This window comes from Balaenoptera borealis (assembly GCF_965194805.1).
Source record: "Balaenoptera borealis genome assembly, chromosome: 2".
Classification (NCBI taxonomy): Eukaryota; Metazoa; Chordata; class Mammalia; order Artiodactyla; family Balaenopteridae; genus Balaenoptera; species Balaenoptera borealis.
The window spans coordinates 35,959,427-35,977,580 of NC_138867.1; the positions used below are offsets into that span (position 1 = coordinate 35,959,427).

The 18,154-nt window shown below is 43.8% G+C and overlaps 1 protein-coding gene and 1 long non-coding RNA gene across 3 annotated transcripts in view; one reads left to right on the forward strand and one right to left on the reverse strand.

Moving 5' to 3' along the window:
• Positions 1–18,154, reverse strand: part of MROH2B (maestro heat like repeat family member 2B) — a 64,377-nt gene that overhangs the window by 4,632 nt on the left and 41,591 nt on the right. Inside the window, exons 28-39 of the mRNA XM_082382582.1 lie at positions 15,709–15,806; positions 12,747–12,899; positions 10,437–10,594; positions 9,760–9,886; positions 9,099–9,286; positions 7,902–8,042; positions 7,386–7,500; positions 6,609–6,755; positions 6,175–6,357; positions 2,056–2,211; positions 1,584–1,718; positions 805–907 (exon numbers count right to left, since the gene is read on the reverse strand). Coding sequence (XP_082238708.1) covers positions 805–907; positions 1,584–1,718; positions 2,056–2,211; positions 6,175–6,357; positions 6,609–6,755; positions 7,386–7,500; positions 7,902–8,042; positions 9,099–9,286; positions 9,760–9,886; positions 10,437–10,594; positions 12,747–12,899; positions 15,709–15,806 — 1,704 coding nt within the window. The remainder of the gene's footprint in view (positions 1–804; positions 908–1,583; positions 1,719–2,055; positions 2,212–6,174; positions 6,358–6,608; positions 6,756–7,385; positions 7,501–7,901; positions 8,043–9,098; positions 9,287–9,759; positions 9,887–10,436; positions 10,595–12,746; positions 12,900–15,708; positions 15,807–18,154) is intronic.
• LOC309624432 lies at positions 737–18,153 on the forward strand. 2 transcript variants are annotated; one of them, XR_014241916.1, is made up of 3 exons: positions 737–857; positions 2,158–2,236; positions 17,419–18,153. It is a non-coding gene; the product is annotated as an uncharacterized lncRNA (long non-coding RNA). The 2 variants fall into 2 exon arrangements; XR_014241917.1 differs by lacking the exon at positions 17,419–18,153 and adding an exon at positions 7,861–7,991.

Sequence of the window (18,154 nt, forward strand, 5' to 3'; positions counted from 1 at the left end):
ACACCGTGTCCTCCAGGGGGCGCCAGTTTTCAGGGTTTCAAACGTGAGTAAGCTATGGTCCCTGTCTTCCAAAAAGTTACAGTGTAGTAAGGGGGATCCTCTACATGATCCAATAAGGAATCCTTAGGTTTTAACTCAATCTTAAATGTGGCCAACCAAGTGGGCCTATTTGCTGGGGGCTGGATTAGTTGGAACGGGTTTCGTGATAAGACTTAGAATTTCCTAACAGAAGGATCCTCAGAGACTCACTTACTTTCCTCTTTTATTTTATAGATCAGGCAAAGAGGCAACACAGAGAAATTAAGTGACTTGTCCAGAATCACACAGCAGAGCCAAGGTCTGCTGGTCCCCATGCCCACACACTTTCCACTAGTATCACATCGCTGCTAAAGCCCTCAGCTCGAACTGAGCTTAGAAGGTTGACTATGGTTTATATTAAGGGATGATGCAAAGGAAAACACTTAGGCAGGGGCAGCAGGCTTGGATCAAAGACTTGGGGAAAAGAAGGAGCAATGACTTGGAACCAGAAGAAGCATGAAGGACCCAGTAGGGAGAATGGTCTGATGGAAAGAAAGTGAGTGTTGGCAATTCAGAAGCTGTTACTGTAAGTTTGCAAAGAGAACAGGTTCTTTTGAGGGAAGATGTTGTAAGACGTAAAATGAATTCTTTCTGGCTTTCTTGTTTTTCTTTTTTTTTTTGGTCTTCCCAGTCATATCGGCATTCACGCTGGGGTAGCTTCCAGGCAAAGCAAAACTGGCTGGCAAAGAGCAGACCTGTGAGTGGAGAGCGTGGACATGCCCTCACCTGTGAGTTTGGTGGCCGCGCTCCTGATCATCTCCCAGCTGCTGCTGAAGAAGGTGAGTGAGTGTGTGTGGAGGATCCACAGGATTTCTTGGTTTTTCTTTGCCTGGAAGAGATGTGTGTTACAGAGAGGGCAACTGAAAGGGGGAGGGGGGTAGGGGAGGGAAGGACTGGAAGTTTGGGGTAGCTGATGCAAACTATTATATATAGGATGGATAAACAACAAGGTCCTACTGTATAGCACAGGGAACTATATCCAATATCCTGTGATAAACCATAATAGAAAAGAATATGAAAAGAATATATATGTGTATAATTGAGTCACTTTGCTGTACAGCAGAAATTAACACAATATTGTTAAATATAGTTGTATACTTCAATAAAATTAAAAAAAAAAAAAGAGGGCAACTGAGAAGCGACACTTTACGAAATTCAGCATCCCATAGGCCCTAAGAAGGGACATCTAAAGGAGTGAGCACGCATACAGCCATTAATTGTTCTGTTGGAAGGTGTGTTATGGCTAGTTCATTCTAAATTTAATCAGGGTGGCACTGGGGCTTATAGGGCTAATCAACAGATGAGTTTCAGGAATCGAGAACAGATCCCAGTTGGGACTTGGGGACAGAGCAGAAGGTGATGCGACAAGATACCCAGAATCACTGCTGTCCTTCCCAGATGGTTCTGGCTCTGGCTGGGATTCCTTGCTATGCTGTTTGCCTTCTGGGATTTGCCTGGACTCTTGGCCTGCATTTTTTTGGAAGCAGCACCTCCTGCACACTCACCAGCTTTGCACAGAATTGCCTGTAGAAATCCCTGGCCCTTGGGAGATCCTGACCATCAGGGAGATGATCTAATACCCCACAGAGTTCCTGGAGGCCCAGAAAAGGAATGCAGATGATCAGGACATCACGGCAAGCCTGAAAAACAGAGTTTCCTGCATCACAGTCCGTAATGCTGGCTCCCCTTCCAGAAGGGAAGACACACTGACTGGTTGTGTGTGGGGAAAGGAGCAGTAAAAGTCAGTGATGTGAGGGCTTTACAGTCAGTGCTGCCACCTTCCCAGTTTCAAAGATGGAAGCACAAGCTCGGGAAGCGATGGCAAAAAAGCACCCAGGATGGGAAAATTGGCTTTCAGGTTCGTTTGAGAGTGGTGCCTTCAGACCTGGCTTCCGGTCCGGCTAGACCAGGCTTCCCGGCACCCTCTCGGCTGTGGGGAGAGGAGGAAGTGCAGGTGTCTGTGCAAGGGCCACTTACAGTTCTGATCTTGGGATTGGGATCCCAGAGGTGGAGAAGGAATGAAATCAGGCTCTTTTTAATTTCTTCAGCAAAAAAAATCTTCCACCTTCTTCCTGTTAGGGATGCCAGATTCTCAAATAAGAGGACGGCCGTCAGCCTCACATCATCCTGCTCCTGTGGTGACAGATGCGTGTTGTGGGTGAGTCCTCCACGCAGGCCGTTCCCAGCTGGTACCCCTACCCCACCCGCCCTTTCCCACTTCCGTGAAGGCAGGCTGGAGCCCTGGCGCACCTTTGGCATAGCCCCTGGGTGTCCCAAGGATGCCTTTCGTTTCCCAGCAGCTCTCTACCCACACGGCATGAATTTAGAGCTGGAGACTTGGTTTCTGACTCTGAGGAGCTAATGGGGAAATGTGACCACAGGAATAATAAACAGCGAGTGCTGGCAGCAGAAGGCCAGGGAGGGTTCTTGTTTATTCTGTATATTGTACAAATTAGCCTGATTGCATCATTAGCCTGGAGTTATGGGGCCTCTGATCTAAATTGCCCAAGGCCTAGGACTCTTCTCCAAGATCCCAAATACTTTGCAGAGGGATTACAGGAAGCTCAGAAATTTGGGCCTTGTGTCTCAGAGAGAGAAGATAAACAAACAAGTGCTTAGCCCTACTCTTGTATGTGAAGTCATGGAACTGCCTTGCTTGTCGTCCAGGAGGGTGGGCAGTGCTTTTTAGTAAAAGATGAAGGATGTATGCGATCTGAAGAGAAGCCAGAGTATGGCAGTGCTTTTCAGAGCCAAAGGGTAAGGTGGTGGAGAAAGATGGCCTTCTATTATCTCAGACACTTTGTTGGTATGGTTCAGAGTTCTGGTGAATTTTCTGGAAGTGTTCTTTTTTTTGGGGGGGTATCTAGAAAACTAGTTTAAAATACCCATAGAAAGGCAGAGGGATGAGGGGAAAAGCCATTCTGAGTAGCAGAATATTATTTATTTTATTTATGTATTTAAAAAATTAAAAAAAAAATTTTTGGCTGTGCCTCGCGTCATGCAGGATCTTAGTTCTCTGACCAGGGATCGAACCCATGCCCACTGCAGTGGAAGCACAGAGCCCTAACCACTGGACCACCAAGGAATTCCCCAGAATATTATTTAGGTTAGCAACAAACAAGGGCCAATAAAAAAGCACTCCTATGAATATGAGGGGGAGAAGATACAGGAGTTTATTTTGATGGCAAAATAAAATGTGTGAGAAGTGGGCACATACACAAAAATGCCATGAAAAAGGAAGTTAACAAAGATCTTCCATAAAAAAATCAAGATGGCTTGTTAGGAAAAGGCTAGAAAAGTTAATTGAATAACATGAGATGTGACCTCATAGAAGGGAAATGTAAGTAGAAATGTTCTTTAAATGTACTAGGAGTAAGGTCAAGGTATATTTTTAAAAGATCTCTTTTTCGAAAAAGAAAGCAAACCAGTAACAAAGTATCTAAAAGGTAGAGAGATATTTACTTAAAAGAGTCCTCTGAATTTTCTAAAATCAAAGACCTAATGATAGGTCAAGCAAGAATCAACCAGTTGGGATGATGAAAAACCAGAAAAGAGAAGGGGTAAAGTGTTTTGGGTGCTGGGAGAGATCTTAAAGTTTTACTCAGGTGCCAGCGTGGGAAATAGCAGTGAGCAGGTCCTGGAGCATGGGACAGCAGCCATGTTTTCTGTTCTACCACTTTTTCAAAGTGTAGCCATATTTTTCGATTTTCAAGAAAGTACTTAAATATTGAAGAGAAGAAAGGGAAAACTTAGAGATTACAGAATTGTATGCTTAATCTACAGAAAAATATAGGGGCAAAGTATCATAGTTGAATATATTTGCAGAAAGAGAGCGTTATAGGACTGTAAATAGCATGTCATGACTAAGACTCAATTTTTGTCAAACTTTACGTTTATGCAAATGTGATGAAATTGATACCTATTAGGAATGCGAAAGGTCTAACCTAACAACCAGATAGACTTTAGCTTTTTTTTTTTTTTTCTTATGCATTAAGACTGAGAAATATTCTCTTGACCACAAAACTCGTAGATGGACTTGTGATTATTGGAGGCTCGGATCCAAGAGAGTTACTATCATTGGATCAACAACAGTCCAGGGAAACCTAACAGGTGGGGCTCTGTAGGGCTGACTTTAGCCCTTTGTTGTTAAAGATTGTCATCAGTTACCTGTGTAATGAAAAAAAGAACATCTTCATTATTTTACAGAAGATACTAAATTGAGTGAGAGCCCAGTAAGTATTTTTGGGGACAAGATGAGAATTAAAAGTAAATATTGGTACACTGGAGAAAATAGTTGGAAACCAGCAGAAAACTGCTCTCTAAGGCCAGGTTTAGGCTAGTACACAAACAAGAGAAACTGAAAAATACAACACTGGAGGATGATTGACTGAGGGCATGTGTTGCAGACTGCAGTCTGGAGGTTGGTGTGGTTAATAAATTGCTAAAGAGTCAGGAAGAAAGGGCAAGATTAAAAAAATTTGGAGTGAATAAATAGGAAAAGATTGGATTTGAGAGGCAATTTTTCTTTAGATTCTATTCAGTACTTCTCAGGTCTCATTTAGGGATACAACACAGTCACTGGCTTGTAAAATATTTAAGGAGCTGAAAAATTAGGTTTATGGTAAATAATGAAGGAAATAAGGACTTTTCAGTCTGGAGACTATCAGGTGAAAAGGTAATTTAATAAAGCCTTAATGTCTAAGAAGGATGCATTGGAGGAGGCAGCCAGAAATTTCCATCTCCTCTGACCACATAACAGGAGCAGGCAGGTAGATCACAAAAAATCGGTTTAAGTTAGACGTGAAATAGATTTTTACATTGATGTCAGTGAATAAACCAAAATGAAATAATAAAATCTGGTTTCCCAGAAGGTATAAAGAAAAATGACCTTCCTTTGCCTAGGATTGTTGTTGACTGATCTTTTTTGAAATGAGAGCTATAAACCATGTCAGGGGTTGACAAAATTTTTCCATAAAAGGCCAAACAGTGAATAATTTAGACGTTGCGGGCCACACGGTTTCTGTAACAACTAATCAGCTCTGTGGGATGAAGGTGAAAGCTGCCATAGATAATATGTAACCAATGAGCATGGCTGTGTGCCAATAACACTTCATTTACAAAAAGATGCTCCGGATCGAATTTGGGATGAGCCATGGGGCAGTTTACTGACTCCTGGATGAAATGAACCGCGCAAGCATTTTGAGTCTGAAATCTTGCATGTGGAAAAGGTATTGTTGGAGGCAATAACATCTAGCCCTGTAGGGAGTACTGTCATAAGCTGTGTGCCCCCAACAGCAGACTTTCTTTTTCTTTTTTTTTGAATTTTTGAACTTTATTTATTTTTTATACAGCAGCTTCTTATTAGTTCTCTATTTTATACATATTAGTGTATATATGTCCATCCCAATCTCCCAGTTCATCCCCCCCAACCCCTGTTTCCCCCCTTGGTGTCCATACGTTTGTTCTCTACATCTGTGTCTCTATTTGTACCCTGCAAACCAGTTCCTCCCAACAGTAGACTTTGAGATGAGGATTTAGGTGTAAGTCACTTATCTGGGAGGTGGGCCCAGGAAGCATGATAGGCAAGAGAGGAAAGCTACGAAAGGGAACATTAGTGAGTGTGGTACCTTTATGGGCAAGTGGAGCACCGTACTTCTGAGGGGTGAGGAAGCCAGGGAGTTTATCTACAAACTCTCTTTTCTTGTTGTTTGAGGGTCCTTTCCCAACACATCCGGCCCACCTTGCTCAAACCAATCATGATTCCTGGGCCAGAGAATACCCTCAGGCAGACACACAGGAAGCCAACAGGCTGCACAGGAATCGAACAGGTGACTTCTGGGGCAGGTGATCTCCAGGGCAGGTGATCTCTAGGGCAGGTGATTTCTAGGGCAGGTGACCTCTGGGGCAGGTGACCTCTGGGGCAGGTGATCTGTGGGACAGGTGATCCCTGGGACAGGTGACCTCTGGGGCAGGTGATCTCTAGGGCAGGCCAAGGCATGCAAATGGACACCAAACTGGTCTGCTACAAGCACTACCTGAACCTCTTTCTGTTCACTCACTTCTGGGGAGGGAAGATTCCTGAACAGGCTCACTTACGTCTTCAAAGAAGGTTCTTGTTTGCAGCACTATTTCTTTGAAGTAGAAGCTTACATCTCGGTCTGTGAGCAGCTCCAGGATCTTTTTTAGAGCCTTCAAGCTTTCACAGACGACCTCGGTGCGGGCCAGGTGATAGAGGCCTCTGACGATAGATTCTAACATTATCTGCTTGTGCTTCTTTACCTATTTTGAAATAAGGTCTCTTAATCTCGAAAATTGTTCTATGTGTATCTGGAATAGGGTAGGAGACCCCAGACAAGGGGATTGACATTCTTATAGGGTCACGTGTCCTTCAACCCAAGAGCCACCACTTCAGCAACTTATTTGGATTTTCACTTAATTTCTATGCAACCACAGGGTGTGGGTTAGTAAATAATTATTTTAAAACTCTACTTAGATGAACTATTTTGTGTCCCCCCCCAAACTCCTTTTACCTTGTGAGGGGCTCCAGAAGCGGTATTGCCGAGCCCTTGGATGGCCATTTGCCTCAGAATGGCGTTGGAGTCCCAGGCACTCTGACCCATCAAGATCAGCACATCCCGTAGATTCCCGTGCTTCCAAAGGAGTGGCTCCTTCATGAGCTGAAAATGAAACACTCCTCCCCTTTAGTTCAGGGAAGGGCCTCCCTTCAGGAGAGTTCCAAAGGCATTATAGCTGTGATTAAAGAGTAGGGCCTCAGCTGCTTGTGGGGCAGAGGAGGGAGCCCTCGGGTGAATTCAAATGTCTGGCAGGAACTAAGCTCTAGAAGTGAGCGCCCCACAGGTCAAGGTTATGTGGTGATGAGAACCAAAATACCTAGTTAAGAAGGTATTTCTAATCTAAATGGAAACATGGAGCAGGGAAAACAGGAGTTACTGACAATTTCCTTCTTTGCATTGGCTGGGTCAGCCTTTATCCCAGAGTTTGAAAGGACCATAATATATTTGTTGGTTGCATTTTGTTTTGTCCCTTCCAGGTTGATTCTCTACCCTTCTCTGTCTTGGGAGTTGATGTCTGCAGACCAGAGGGCAGGAAGAGGATGAGGCTGGGTTCTTTTTCCTCTCTCTCCCTCTCTCTGCTCAGGTACTGTGTCTCTGGCAATAGCTGGATCTCTCCATTTCCAGAGATCCCAGAGAGGGTCCCTCTTCCATGGCTCAAATTCCCACTGAACTCCTGAGAGAAATACCCCACTGGGACCCAACGAGCCTGCTGGGATGGCTGTGTTCCCTTGCCTCAGAGAAGAAAGCTGCGCCCGTTATCCGGTAGTTCTCCGAGGAGGAGGTCAGGGATGGGAAGAGTTGTTCCGTGATGTCCAGTATGACTCTGTGTTGCCACACTGCCATGCTCCTAGAAAACCAAGGCTCCCATTGTAGCAGAGACTTTTTTCTTTCTAAACAGTGGAAGACACTTTAGTCTATTTCTCTATCAGGAAAATAAATTATCCAAAAAGGAATGTTAAAAAGGAAAGAGCACCGAGGCTTAACTTTAGAATAGCCTATCCAAGTGCCCGACTGAAGTGTAGTTTGCCTAAAACTGTGCATTGTATCACTATTTTTTGCGGGGTTGGTGAGTTTGGGGCTGATCCTACTGTCTCTTCCCAACCGCTTTGCTCTTTCTTCCCTGTTTTTTTCTCCTGGACTATAAGTCCTTACTGAATCAGTTGCTGTCAGTGAAGTTGCCTGCATTGCATTTTTACTTTGTTTTCAGTTTTTTCCTTCGTATCCAGTTCTGGAATATCTGCACATTACCTGGCCAGTGCACAGACTCCTATGTGGTGCCTACTGGGACTACTGAGGAGGGTCCACATGTTGTCCCCCTCGTCAGATTCTTTGGCCAGCCCTTCTTTCATGGCCTGGGCCTGCACACACTTCAGAGTTGTAGTCGAGAGCCTGAAGGAGACAGTTGGCATCACAAAAGTAAGTCAATGCCACGCAAGGAATTGTGAATCCCCAAGTCCTCAATAAAGATCATCAAGCTGTCTGTATTCTGTATTTTCACTTATTATATCTTGGGGCCCTATATTGATATGTGTGGATCTGGTTACTTGTAACCACTGTATTCTACAGAATAAATATAGCACATTGTGTTTCTTTTTAAAAAAAATGTTCCCTACAAGGCTCCCTCACTCCTGGATGAAGGGAGGTTGTTTCACTGGTTCTAAAACAGAACAGCACCTTGGAAATCAGGATGCCTCTCGCAGCGGATAGTGCGTCGCAATTGTTGGCCAGACGGTAGTTGTGATGCAGTTGCTATTGCCTGTGTATACAGTGCGTGTACATGCATGGATTTAGGTATGGCTCTTTGAGCTGTGGGCATTTTAGTAAAGTTACATGTATTATTGGAACTACGTGTGCTGAGCCTAACTGCTACTTAAAATGTCTTTAAAAAGGTTGATTTGACATCGGAACAAAAAGTTAATGCAAAAGAACAGGAAAGCAGAGCAGTGTGATAAAGGATAAAAAATCTATACCTAATAATCCTCAAAGAGCTTTTTGGATCAATATAAAATGCAAATTTAATAGTATAAGAAAGCACTGATTCATGACTTAATTGGGACTCTTTTTTTTTTTTCCCTTTCTCAATGTTACGCGAAATAATGTTGCTTCCTTCAACTGGAGAAGTCTTAGATTTGAGGAAATGTGGTATTTATTTTTATTTTATATTCTTTCCTCGGTGGCCTTGAAAATCACAGAATTCCAACTTTCCTTGAAAGGTCTCAATGAAAGAAAACAAAGGAAGTGGATTGGGCCCTCTAGGGAAGAGGACATAACTGCTTATTCGTTATATGACCGTTCTGGGCAACTATGCCGGGTACCCAGGGAAGAAGAGCTACGAGGCTCAAGGATGCAGGGGCCTTGTCTCTTCACAGGTAGCTGAGGCCATGCCGGCCCCTCCTGGCGTCTGCGGTCAGGACTCTGGAAGCCCCTCTCCGCCTGGCTGTTCACCTGCAGGGGTCTGCGATCTGCTGCCGTTCCCCCTGCTGCATCACCCGCCGGCGGCGGTTTAGGGTCGAAGGGGGCATCTTCTGGCCCAGTGTGCAGCTGACCAGCTTCAGGAAAAGGGCGAACAGCTTTGGGTACAGGCCTGCGACAGGGGTGCCTGTTGACACCACTTCATAAATTGCACAGGCCACCTGAGGGGAGAAAGGACCCTGTGGTCAGGCAGGGCTGATCTTCCAGTTTGTTTTCTCTACAAAGGATTGCTTTCCAGGTTGACCACACTTGTGGTAAAAGCACATAGAAAAGGGAGGGTTTATTTGTCTGGAAACTTCTTAACTCCTGCTGTGTTTCTCTCTCAGGGCTGCCATGTGGGGCGACTCCAAACTCCAGGGGGCACCAGTACTGGGGTCTTTCAATAATGAGTAGATATCTTGAAGACTAATTTGGAAATACAGAGAAACAGATTTTCTTTGGGCTGATGAGAAATTTGCTTCTAAACATGATCAGCTGCAGACAAAATCACTGCCATATTTGTCCAAAATAAACTGGAATTGATTTAAAACCAGGGTATGAGAGGGGGAGAAGTGTGATTAATGCTACATCACCCAGTGCCAGGTGGGATGGAGTGGGACAGCATCCCGGGCGGGTGGCAGGTTGTCCAACTCACGGAGATCGCCTCTGTCCCCGCGAGGTCATCTTCTAACTCATTCTCCAGTTTGTCTATTAAGGCTCGCAAGAGTTTGCCACTGGAGGCTGGGTTCTCAGCCAGGGCCTTCCACAGTGTCTTTGTGTCCCTAGGGAAGCACGGCAGGAAGCCGATAAGGCTCTACTCCTTGGGATGTGAGCTTTTTCATCTGATCCACTCTAAAACCACATTATGACTAATCACAGTTGCAAGGACGGATGGACATGCCAACATGCCTGGGGATAATAAGGATGTTTTGTTTAACAATCTAGCATTCTGGCCTTGGGTTGCTGAGGTTTGTTAATGTTCATCAAGACAGAAACCTCTCATACAGATTCATTTTAGGCAACCAGAAAGGGGAGAAATACTCACTTTCTAATACTTATTCCTATTAAATAAACACACGCACATACACACAGACACACAGACACACACACACACACACACACACATCTAAAACTCTCATCATCCAATGAGGACATATATTTGAAAAATACTTGGAAAACCATTACCTGTGATTCAAACACCATTTTTGAAATTATTCAGGTGAGGTGTTTTCAACTTTTGTTTGCTATCTTTCTCTCAAAGCACAGATTCTTCCCCAATACCTTACAGAGTGGCCTTCCCTAGGCAAAGGGACCAGCTCAGTTAGAATCTACCTGTCAAAGGGCAGAGGCTTCTGTAAAAGGTTGGCAACAACTCCATCCATGTGAAAGCTGGCTATTTGGGAGATGGCTTCCAGCATAAACTGAAAACTTTCCTCCTTTTGTCTGAGGACCGGCATGTGATGGTAAATTATGCCCAAGATTTCCAACAGCTAAAAAGAAAAAGCCAAATCAAACACTGAGTTGCCATTTTCCCTCTACATGGATGGCTTAGGTCATGTACGGTCAGCGTATTGTGTGTGGTGGTTGATGAATTAGAAATAATGTTAAAAAAGTAATTGATTCTACACATGGCCTATCTCTTGCTCAGGACGATTATCGATAAATTGGGCATTTATTCTTAAATCAATTTAGCAAACATTTAGCGAAAGGCTGCATTATGCCAGGTGCTATGTTGGGCACTGTGGGGCATTTACCAGGGATGAATAAGATGTAGCCCTTTCTCAAAAGGAATGGGTGGTCTCATAAAGGACATCAGCCATATACCCAAGGGCTGTCCACAAGGCTCTGTATGGCAAATGGTGTACAAGAGGTGTACAGGACTGATAGGGGAATCCAGAAGTAACTGAGGTCACTGTAGAGGGACATCTGGTCTGGGTCTCAAAGGATATATAGCAATTCCAAAAGGCAAGGTGGAGATGGTGGGGAAGGTCATCCTCATCAGAAGGAAGAGCACAGGTAAAGATGTAAAGTCAGACACCATGAGAATAGAGCACAGAGGGTTTAGAGAGCAGTGAAACTAATCTGTATGATACTACAGTGGTGAACATGTGTCATTATACATTTGTCAACACCAAGACTAAACCCTAATGTAAACTAAGGCTTTTGGGTGGTTATATGATGTGTCAATGTGCATTCATCGATTGTAGCAATGTACCACTGTGATTTGGGATGTGGGTAGTGTGGAGACAGGAGGTATACGGGAACTCTGTACCTTCAGCTCCATTTTGCTGTGAACATGATGGCTGTAAAAGCATAAAATCTGTATAGAAAAATGGCATGAGAGCATGGTAGAGGCAAATGTGGAAAAAGTTTATGGAATAGGAGAATGGTCCAGTTTGGAGCAAAGAAAGAATGAAGGTGATAAAAGGAAGATAACTTGATAGGAAAGATGAAGCCAGATGCTAAAGGGCATTTAGGGCCACCTTTCTGAGTTTGGGTGTTAATCTGTGTGCAGTAGGGAATGATATTACACATCTGGCTTTTGACATGGATAACGGCATGTTTCCATGCTAAAGAACCTTTGCTTCTAGTGGAAATTTTTCCCGATTACTTTGGATAGACACTTTTAGGTAAATATAATATTTTCTCAGAATTATAATTCCTTAATCATAAATATCCTGCAAACATGAATACCACACAGTCCCATTTCAATGATTCTTGGAGAGGATTTAGGTCCCTATTGTAAGCCTTTACTTAGTGTGTGAACAACTTCCCCTTTTATGCTAAACACACAAATACATGGACATTGCAAATTTATTAACCTTTGATTCTCTCATGACTGGCCCAGGGCCTGCCACATAGTATGTACTCAATGAATGATTTTGAAAAAAGCTGATTGGACAGTAATTAGCACAGAGGTCATTTCTAAAAGTCATGCTTTGGAAAAATTTTAAATTTAGGGTGGTTGATTCTGGGCTATGGGGACCATAACTTCCTCCTCCTGTTCCCCTTGGAAAGCCTTTATTGAGTTAAAGATTCTTTTCCTCCTCAATCTCTGAATTGCTGGTATTCTGTTTCTGACTTTAGGAGAGAGTGTAGAGTATCTCCATGTGGAGCTCTTAACCAGGCTTCCTGAATTTAAATCCTGTTCTCTCTGCTTAACTTCCCAGTTGGGAGGAAGGACTGAGACTTTTCTTTCAGTCAATTCCCCAATGACAGCTTTCTTTACCAGAAAATACCTAGGGGGTGTGCAAGAGCAGCTCGCAGAGTGGCAGTGGGATTAGAAAACTCTCTTGGCCCTCAGTGGCCATCTTACAGGCATTCGTTCACAAGGTCACGCTCATCTTGCAGACCTCACAACCCAGTTTTCCATGACCCACATGCCTCTGACCAGAGAGTGGCAGTCTGTAAAGTTCTTATCAGCACAGACTAGAGAAGCAGTTGAGTCAGGCTAGACAGGCACTGAGTGTGGGCCTGGCTGTCCACACGCAGCTTGGGTCTCTGTTGAGGCCTCTCGAGGCCGTGCGCACTCCCGCCTGTGGCCCATCAGAGGACCAGCTGCGAAGTGGCGACCTACTTCTGGTATTGGCATTTCAGAAGTGTTAGAATTCTGCTCAGTTGTCAGATTGGCTCTTGGTTCACCTGATCTTCTAAAGCAGCTCCCTGCTCCTTCAGGGCAGCGATCATCCAGACGCCACATGCCTTTGTACACGTGGGGTTGAGGCTCTCAAGACCGTCCAGGGTTTCCCCCAGGAACATGAGCATTTCTTCACTTGGGATGAGTCTACTGACGATCTGAGAATGAACCCGGAAAGACTCATGTCATCAACCACCTCACTTTGTATCTGGACACCTATTCTTTGTTTTAGGATATTAGAAACCACTGGGCTTTCCAAAAAGTTAGCATATGACTGGGGCCATAGAAACCAGAGAGAATACTAAAATAGGACATAGACATGACCTGTCAACTTTAAGTAAACTTTCCTTGAAGTTATCTCTTGATCATTTCATTATTTATTAAATTCCAGGCCTGCCAAGGCAATTTCCTCTCCAAACCTGAAGTTACATCATACCCCATAAAGGAAAAATAATGCATACTGTTTATATGCCATTTTATATGTTGTAAAGTACTTTCACATACATTTCATGTATCATAGAAATAAGTCTTGTGTCTGCCAAAGAATAGCTAGGCTTGAAAATTCAGGAAATCTATCACCGTGTACTAAGTGCTGTGCTAAATACCCAGTGCCTCACAGTATCCATACAGAGGGTGAATTATTATTTTTTTTAACATCTTTATTGGAGTATAATTGCTTTACAATGCTGTGTTTCTGCTGTATAACAAAGTGAATCAGCAGCTATACATATACATATATCCCCATATCTCCTTCCTCTTGCGTCTCCCTCCCACCCTCCCTATCCCACCCCTCTAGGTGGTCACAAAGCATGGAGCTGATCTCCCTGTGCTATGCAGCTGCTTCCCACTAGCTATCTATTTTACGTTTGGTAGTGTATATATGTCCATGCCACTCTCTCACTTCGTCCCAGCTTACCCTTCCCCCTCCCCGTGTCCTTAAGTCCATTCTCTACGTCTGTGTCTTTATTCCTGTCCTGCCCCTAGGTTCTTCAGAACCATTTTTTTTTTTTATATTCCATATATATGTGTTAGCATATGGTATTTGTTTTTCTCTTTCTGACTTACTTCACACAGAGGGTGAATTATTATGAACGCTGTCTTTTGCTTTTGCATGTTTCAAGATCAAGAGTAGTCAATAAAAAGTGAAGAAAATAAAAACTTGGCAACCTTGGTCTCTAAACAAGAACTATACACACTGTTTGGTTGTATATGTCTCTCCGTGTGTATGAATGAAAAGGCAGGCAGGGGAGGTGAAAAGTTAGAAGTTTGAATAAAGTCCAGGAGCATTATCTGGGGCTTTAGCCAAGCAAGATGGTCATGATTATGAGTTTGTGGGTATGAAAACATTCCTATTCACAACCGACTTCCTCCAGTATTAAATGGCCCGATGATGTTTGGTAGAACCATCTTTGAGAGGAAATGAGTTCCTTTTCACGAGTAGTTGCATATCCCAGCCGGTTTCTGAGTTACCATGGCTCCAAGATCAAGGCCTAGACTCGTGCCTCTGTTCTGTATAACACGAAATGCCTGCCTGGGTCCAAGCTCAACAGTTATGTGTTTGTTTTGTTTTTTTCATATTGGGATGGATATTGGTTTAGGAAGAAAGGAAGAAAGGGAATTCATGTTTTCGGAGCACCTCTCATGCATCAGACGCTTTCTTAGGCATTTGACGTATGTTCCCTCCCTGTCCCCCACGGGCTTGTCTCCTATGTTCTCATCACCTTCTCATCCCCACTGCTGCCTCCTTAGTCCAGGCCACCTAATCTCATATGTAGATTCTTATGGTTTCCTTCAAACTAACCTCACTAGTTTCACTCTTGCCAGCCTATAGTCTAGTCTCAACATGGCAGCCCGATGACCCTTCAGAAAATATAAGTCCAATCACGTTCCTCCTCACAGAACCACCACTAGCCCATAAGGAGCTTTTGCAAATTAGGAAAAGTGCCCTGTTCTCAAGAGAGTTCTCTGTTATTGTCACAGTGACTGAGCTTGTTGGACCCTTTACTGCCCTCTGTGGATAACTGCCATAATACACATATAAACCTATAATGTCCACGTTAGGAATGATGCTGCCTCACTCAGGGGTGCCCTTGTACATTTCACAACTGCCACATTGTACCTAGTGGTCTTGACTCTTCTGTTCAAAACCCTCTGCTGGCTTTTGATTTCAATTGGAATAAAAGCCAAGATCCTTAACAAGTCCTGGAAGGCACTTCAATCAGCTCTGGGCTATCTCTTAGATCTCATGACCCACTTCTTTCTCCACCTCAGGGCCTTTGCACATGCTGTTTCCACTCTGCCTGGAATGTTCTTTTCTAGATGTCTCCATGGTTCTCCCTTTCAGAGGGGTCTTCCTAGGGGATCACCCCTCCCATACTCTTTATTCCCTTCCTTGATTTTATTTTTCTCAATTGTCACTACCTGACATCATATTTATCTGGCTGCTCCATCTACTAGGATGCAAGCTCAATGAGGGCAGGCGTTTCTATCCTTAGAGCCTAGAAAAAAGTGTGGCATGTGGTAGGTGCACAGGGCATATTAGGCAAATGAATAAATGAATGACTTGATCGACCAGGCCTCACAACAGCTCCGAGAGGGAGGTTATGCATTTTTTTTTTTTTTTAAGATGCGGAGACTGATCACCCAGCACACACACTTCAAGCAGTGCACACAGAGTGCGTCTGATCGACCCCAAAGTCCTGTTCCTTCCATTTCACCCCACTGCCTCCCTCACCCTGGAGAGGGCCACTTGCTTCCCCAGGTTTCCCAGAGTGTGAAATGATGAGTAGCAGGTGTTGCCTGTGCACATGGACCCGGAGTTAATAAGTGAGTAGACAAAGGTCTTTCATTCAGCTAGAATGGCTTGGCTGTTGCCCTCCTGAGTAGCGGGGTGTACACAGCTGACTCATTTGGAAATCAACCCGGAATCATCCTTACATCCCTTGGCCAGTCCTCCATATCTATTACCTTTGCTATTTTTGAGGAAATCTTGATCTGGACCTGCACATCATCACATTGCAGCCCTTCCTGCAAATCCTGTAGTCTTTCCACTTCCAGGCGAATGCCTACAATCAACAAAGGGCAACATAGGAGTTCAAAGAGCTGATAGGGGTTGAAGAGGCTGTCTGTATTTTGATGTGACACTAATTCAGCTGTTGGATGCCTTTAACAAACCCACTATAGCCTGTCTGATTAGATGGTGAGCATAAGAGCAAACACTGATTGAGTAGTTTCTGCATGCCAGCAGCATGCTAAATACTCCGCACGTAATGATCTCATTGCTCCTAAAAATGATCTGAGGTTATTTGCAGTTGAGAAAGCTGAGGCAGAGAGGTGTAAAGCCATTTGGCCAGATCACGCAGTTAGTAAAGATAGGAGAGCTGGAACCTGAACCCTGGTCTGACACCAATGCCCAGGCTCTCACTCCTCTGCTATACTGCTGTCTCTGTTGGAGTTCCGTTCTGCACTGAGCCACTTTGGAGGAAATGGTAAGGCAACCATTGTAATAGGAACATCAGCAACTGTGTAAGTGACTGTTGGTATCAATTTGTAAATGCAGACCTAAACGCTAGTGATATTCTGATTGTTGTTTGAATGGAGTATAGTAATTGTGGAAACTCACACCTGAACCACTCTGGAAGGCAGCCTAGCCAATGGGAAGACGACCTGGGCTCAAAGTCCAGCTCCACTGCTTTCAATTGTCCAAGCAACTGGTACATTTCTTAACCTCACATCCCTCATCTGCTTTAACAACTGACTGAACAACATCCATGAGTATTAAATGGGTATTTAATTTAGTATCACACTAGTTACTTGTATCTAGTAAAAAAATAATCATCATTTTTCTCTCTCTCTACCATATTTATTTGGTCAACCAAGAAAAATAGTTAACGTGAATAATGAAGTATGGGATTTCTTGTTAAGAAAGAATATTTAAGGACCTGAACTTTGCATGTTTCAGGAAAATAAAGGACACTAAAGGGAGAATAGGTAGAACAATAATAGAATTCTAATTCCTTTCTTTCTATGAGGTCCCTCTCTGGCACATTTCTTCTCTTATTAAAATGGTCTTTTAGGGGCTTTCCTGGTGGCGCAGTGGTTGAGAGTCTGCCTGCCAATGCAGGGGACACGGGTTCGAGCCCTGGTCTGGGAAGATCCCACATGCCGCGGAGCAACTGGGCCCGTGAGCCACAACTACTGAGCCTGCGCGTCTGGAGCCTGTGCTCCGCAAGAAGAGAGGCCACGATAGTGAGAGGCCCACGCACCGCGATGAAGAGTGGCCCCCGCTTGCCGCAATTAGAGAAAGCCCTAGCACAGAAATGAAGACCCAACATAGCAATCAATCTATCAATCAATAAATCTAAAAAAAAATAAAAATAAAAAAAAAATAAAAATGGTCTTTTAGTTCTCACTTCCTTAATGCATTTTCCCCCCCTAGCTTTGGTAAAAGCATAGACCCTTCATGAATTATCTTCCCATATCCCAAGGGACTGTCCCTTGACTGTCCCATATCCCAAGAGACCTATTTGGGCTCTGTTGAATAGTTTGTCCTTTTTGACTGACTCTACCCTCTGCCCCCAACCAAATCCCATCTTTTGGCTCAAAAGCTTTTGCACAGCAAATCTCACATACTTTTCTTATGCGAATCTTAGAATTATAATATCTTTGTGCTTCCAGCATCAGAACAGTGCCTGACACATGAAAAGTCACTCAAGAAATGCTCACCGAGTACCTAAGAGAAGGAAGAGCCGAGCGTGGGCATGAGCTGCAGTCAACCTGGCTGAGTGTTCCTGGCTGCACCTGGTCTGCAGAGAACTGTGTATACGATGCAGGGCCCACCTCGGCGAAACACCTGCTGATTTCACCTGGATTTAATCAGGAAGCCCTGAGTGTTGGTTTCAGCCTGAGACTGATGTTTTAAAATTCCTTATATTTCCTGACATTGGCAGTTATTCACATGTCCTGGCAGAGCAGACAGAGGTCCTGCTATGCAAGCTGGAAAAACCTCCACAAAGTTATCTCTCTTAGAAAACTCTGAAAGGCACTTTAGCACCATAATAATAGTGCAATTTCCTCCGGAAGAAAGCTGTGTGATAGAGAAAGCTTTGCTAATATGCCCAGTTGCTGTGTGATTTAAATCAGACTCTCAAAACATTTTACCTGCTTTAATGACTCTTTATCATGCTCTGGTGTTATTATCTTTATTTAAAAAAACCAGAAGGCAGAGCCACTGAGGAAAAAGGATCTAAAAGAGAGACAAATTGTGTGACATAATTAAGGTATCAGAACTCAGAAATGGCTGAACTGGGGGAGGAAAAAGAGAAAGAGAGAAAGAGAGAGAGAGAGGAGGAAGGAGAGCGATATAGATGGATGAGGAGAAAAGCTGAGAACAAAAGAAAACATGTATCTTCTC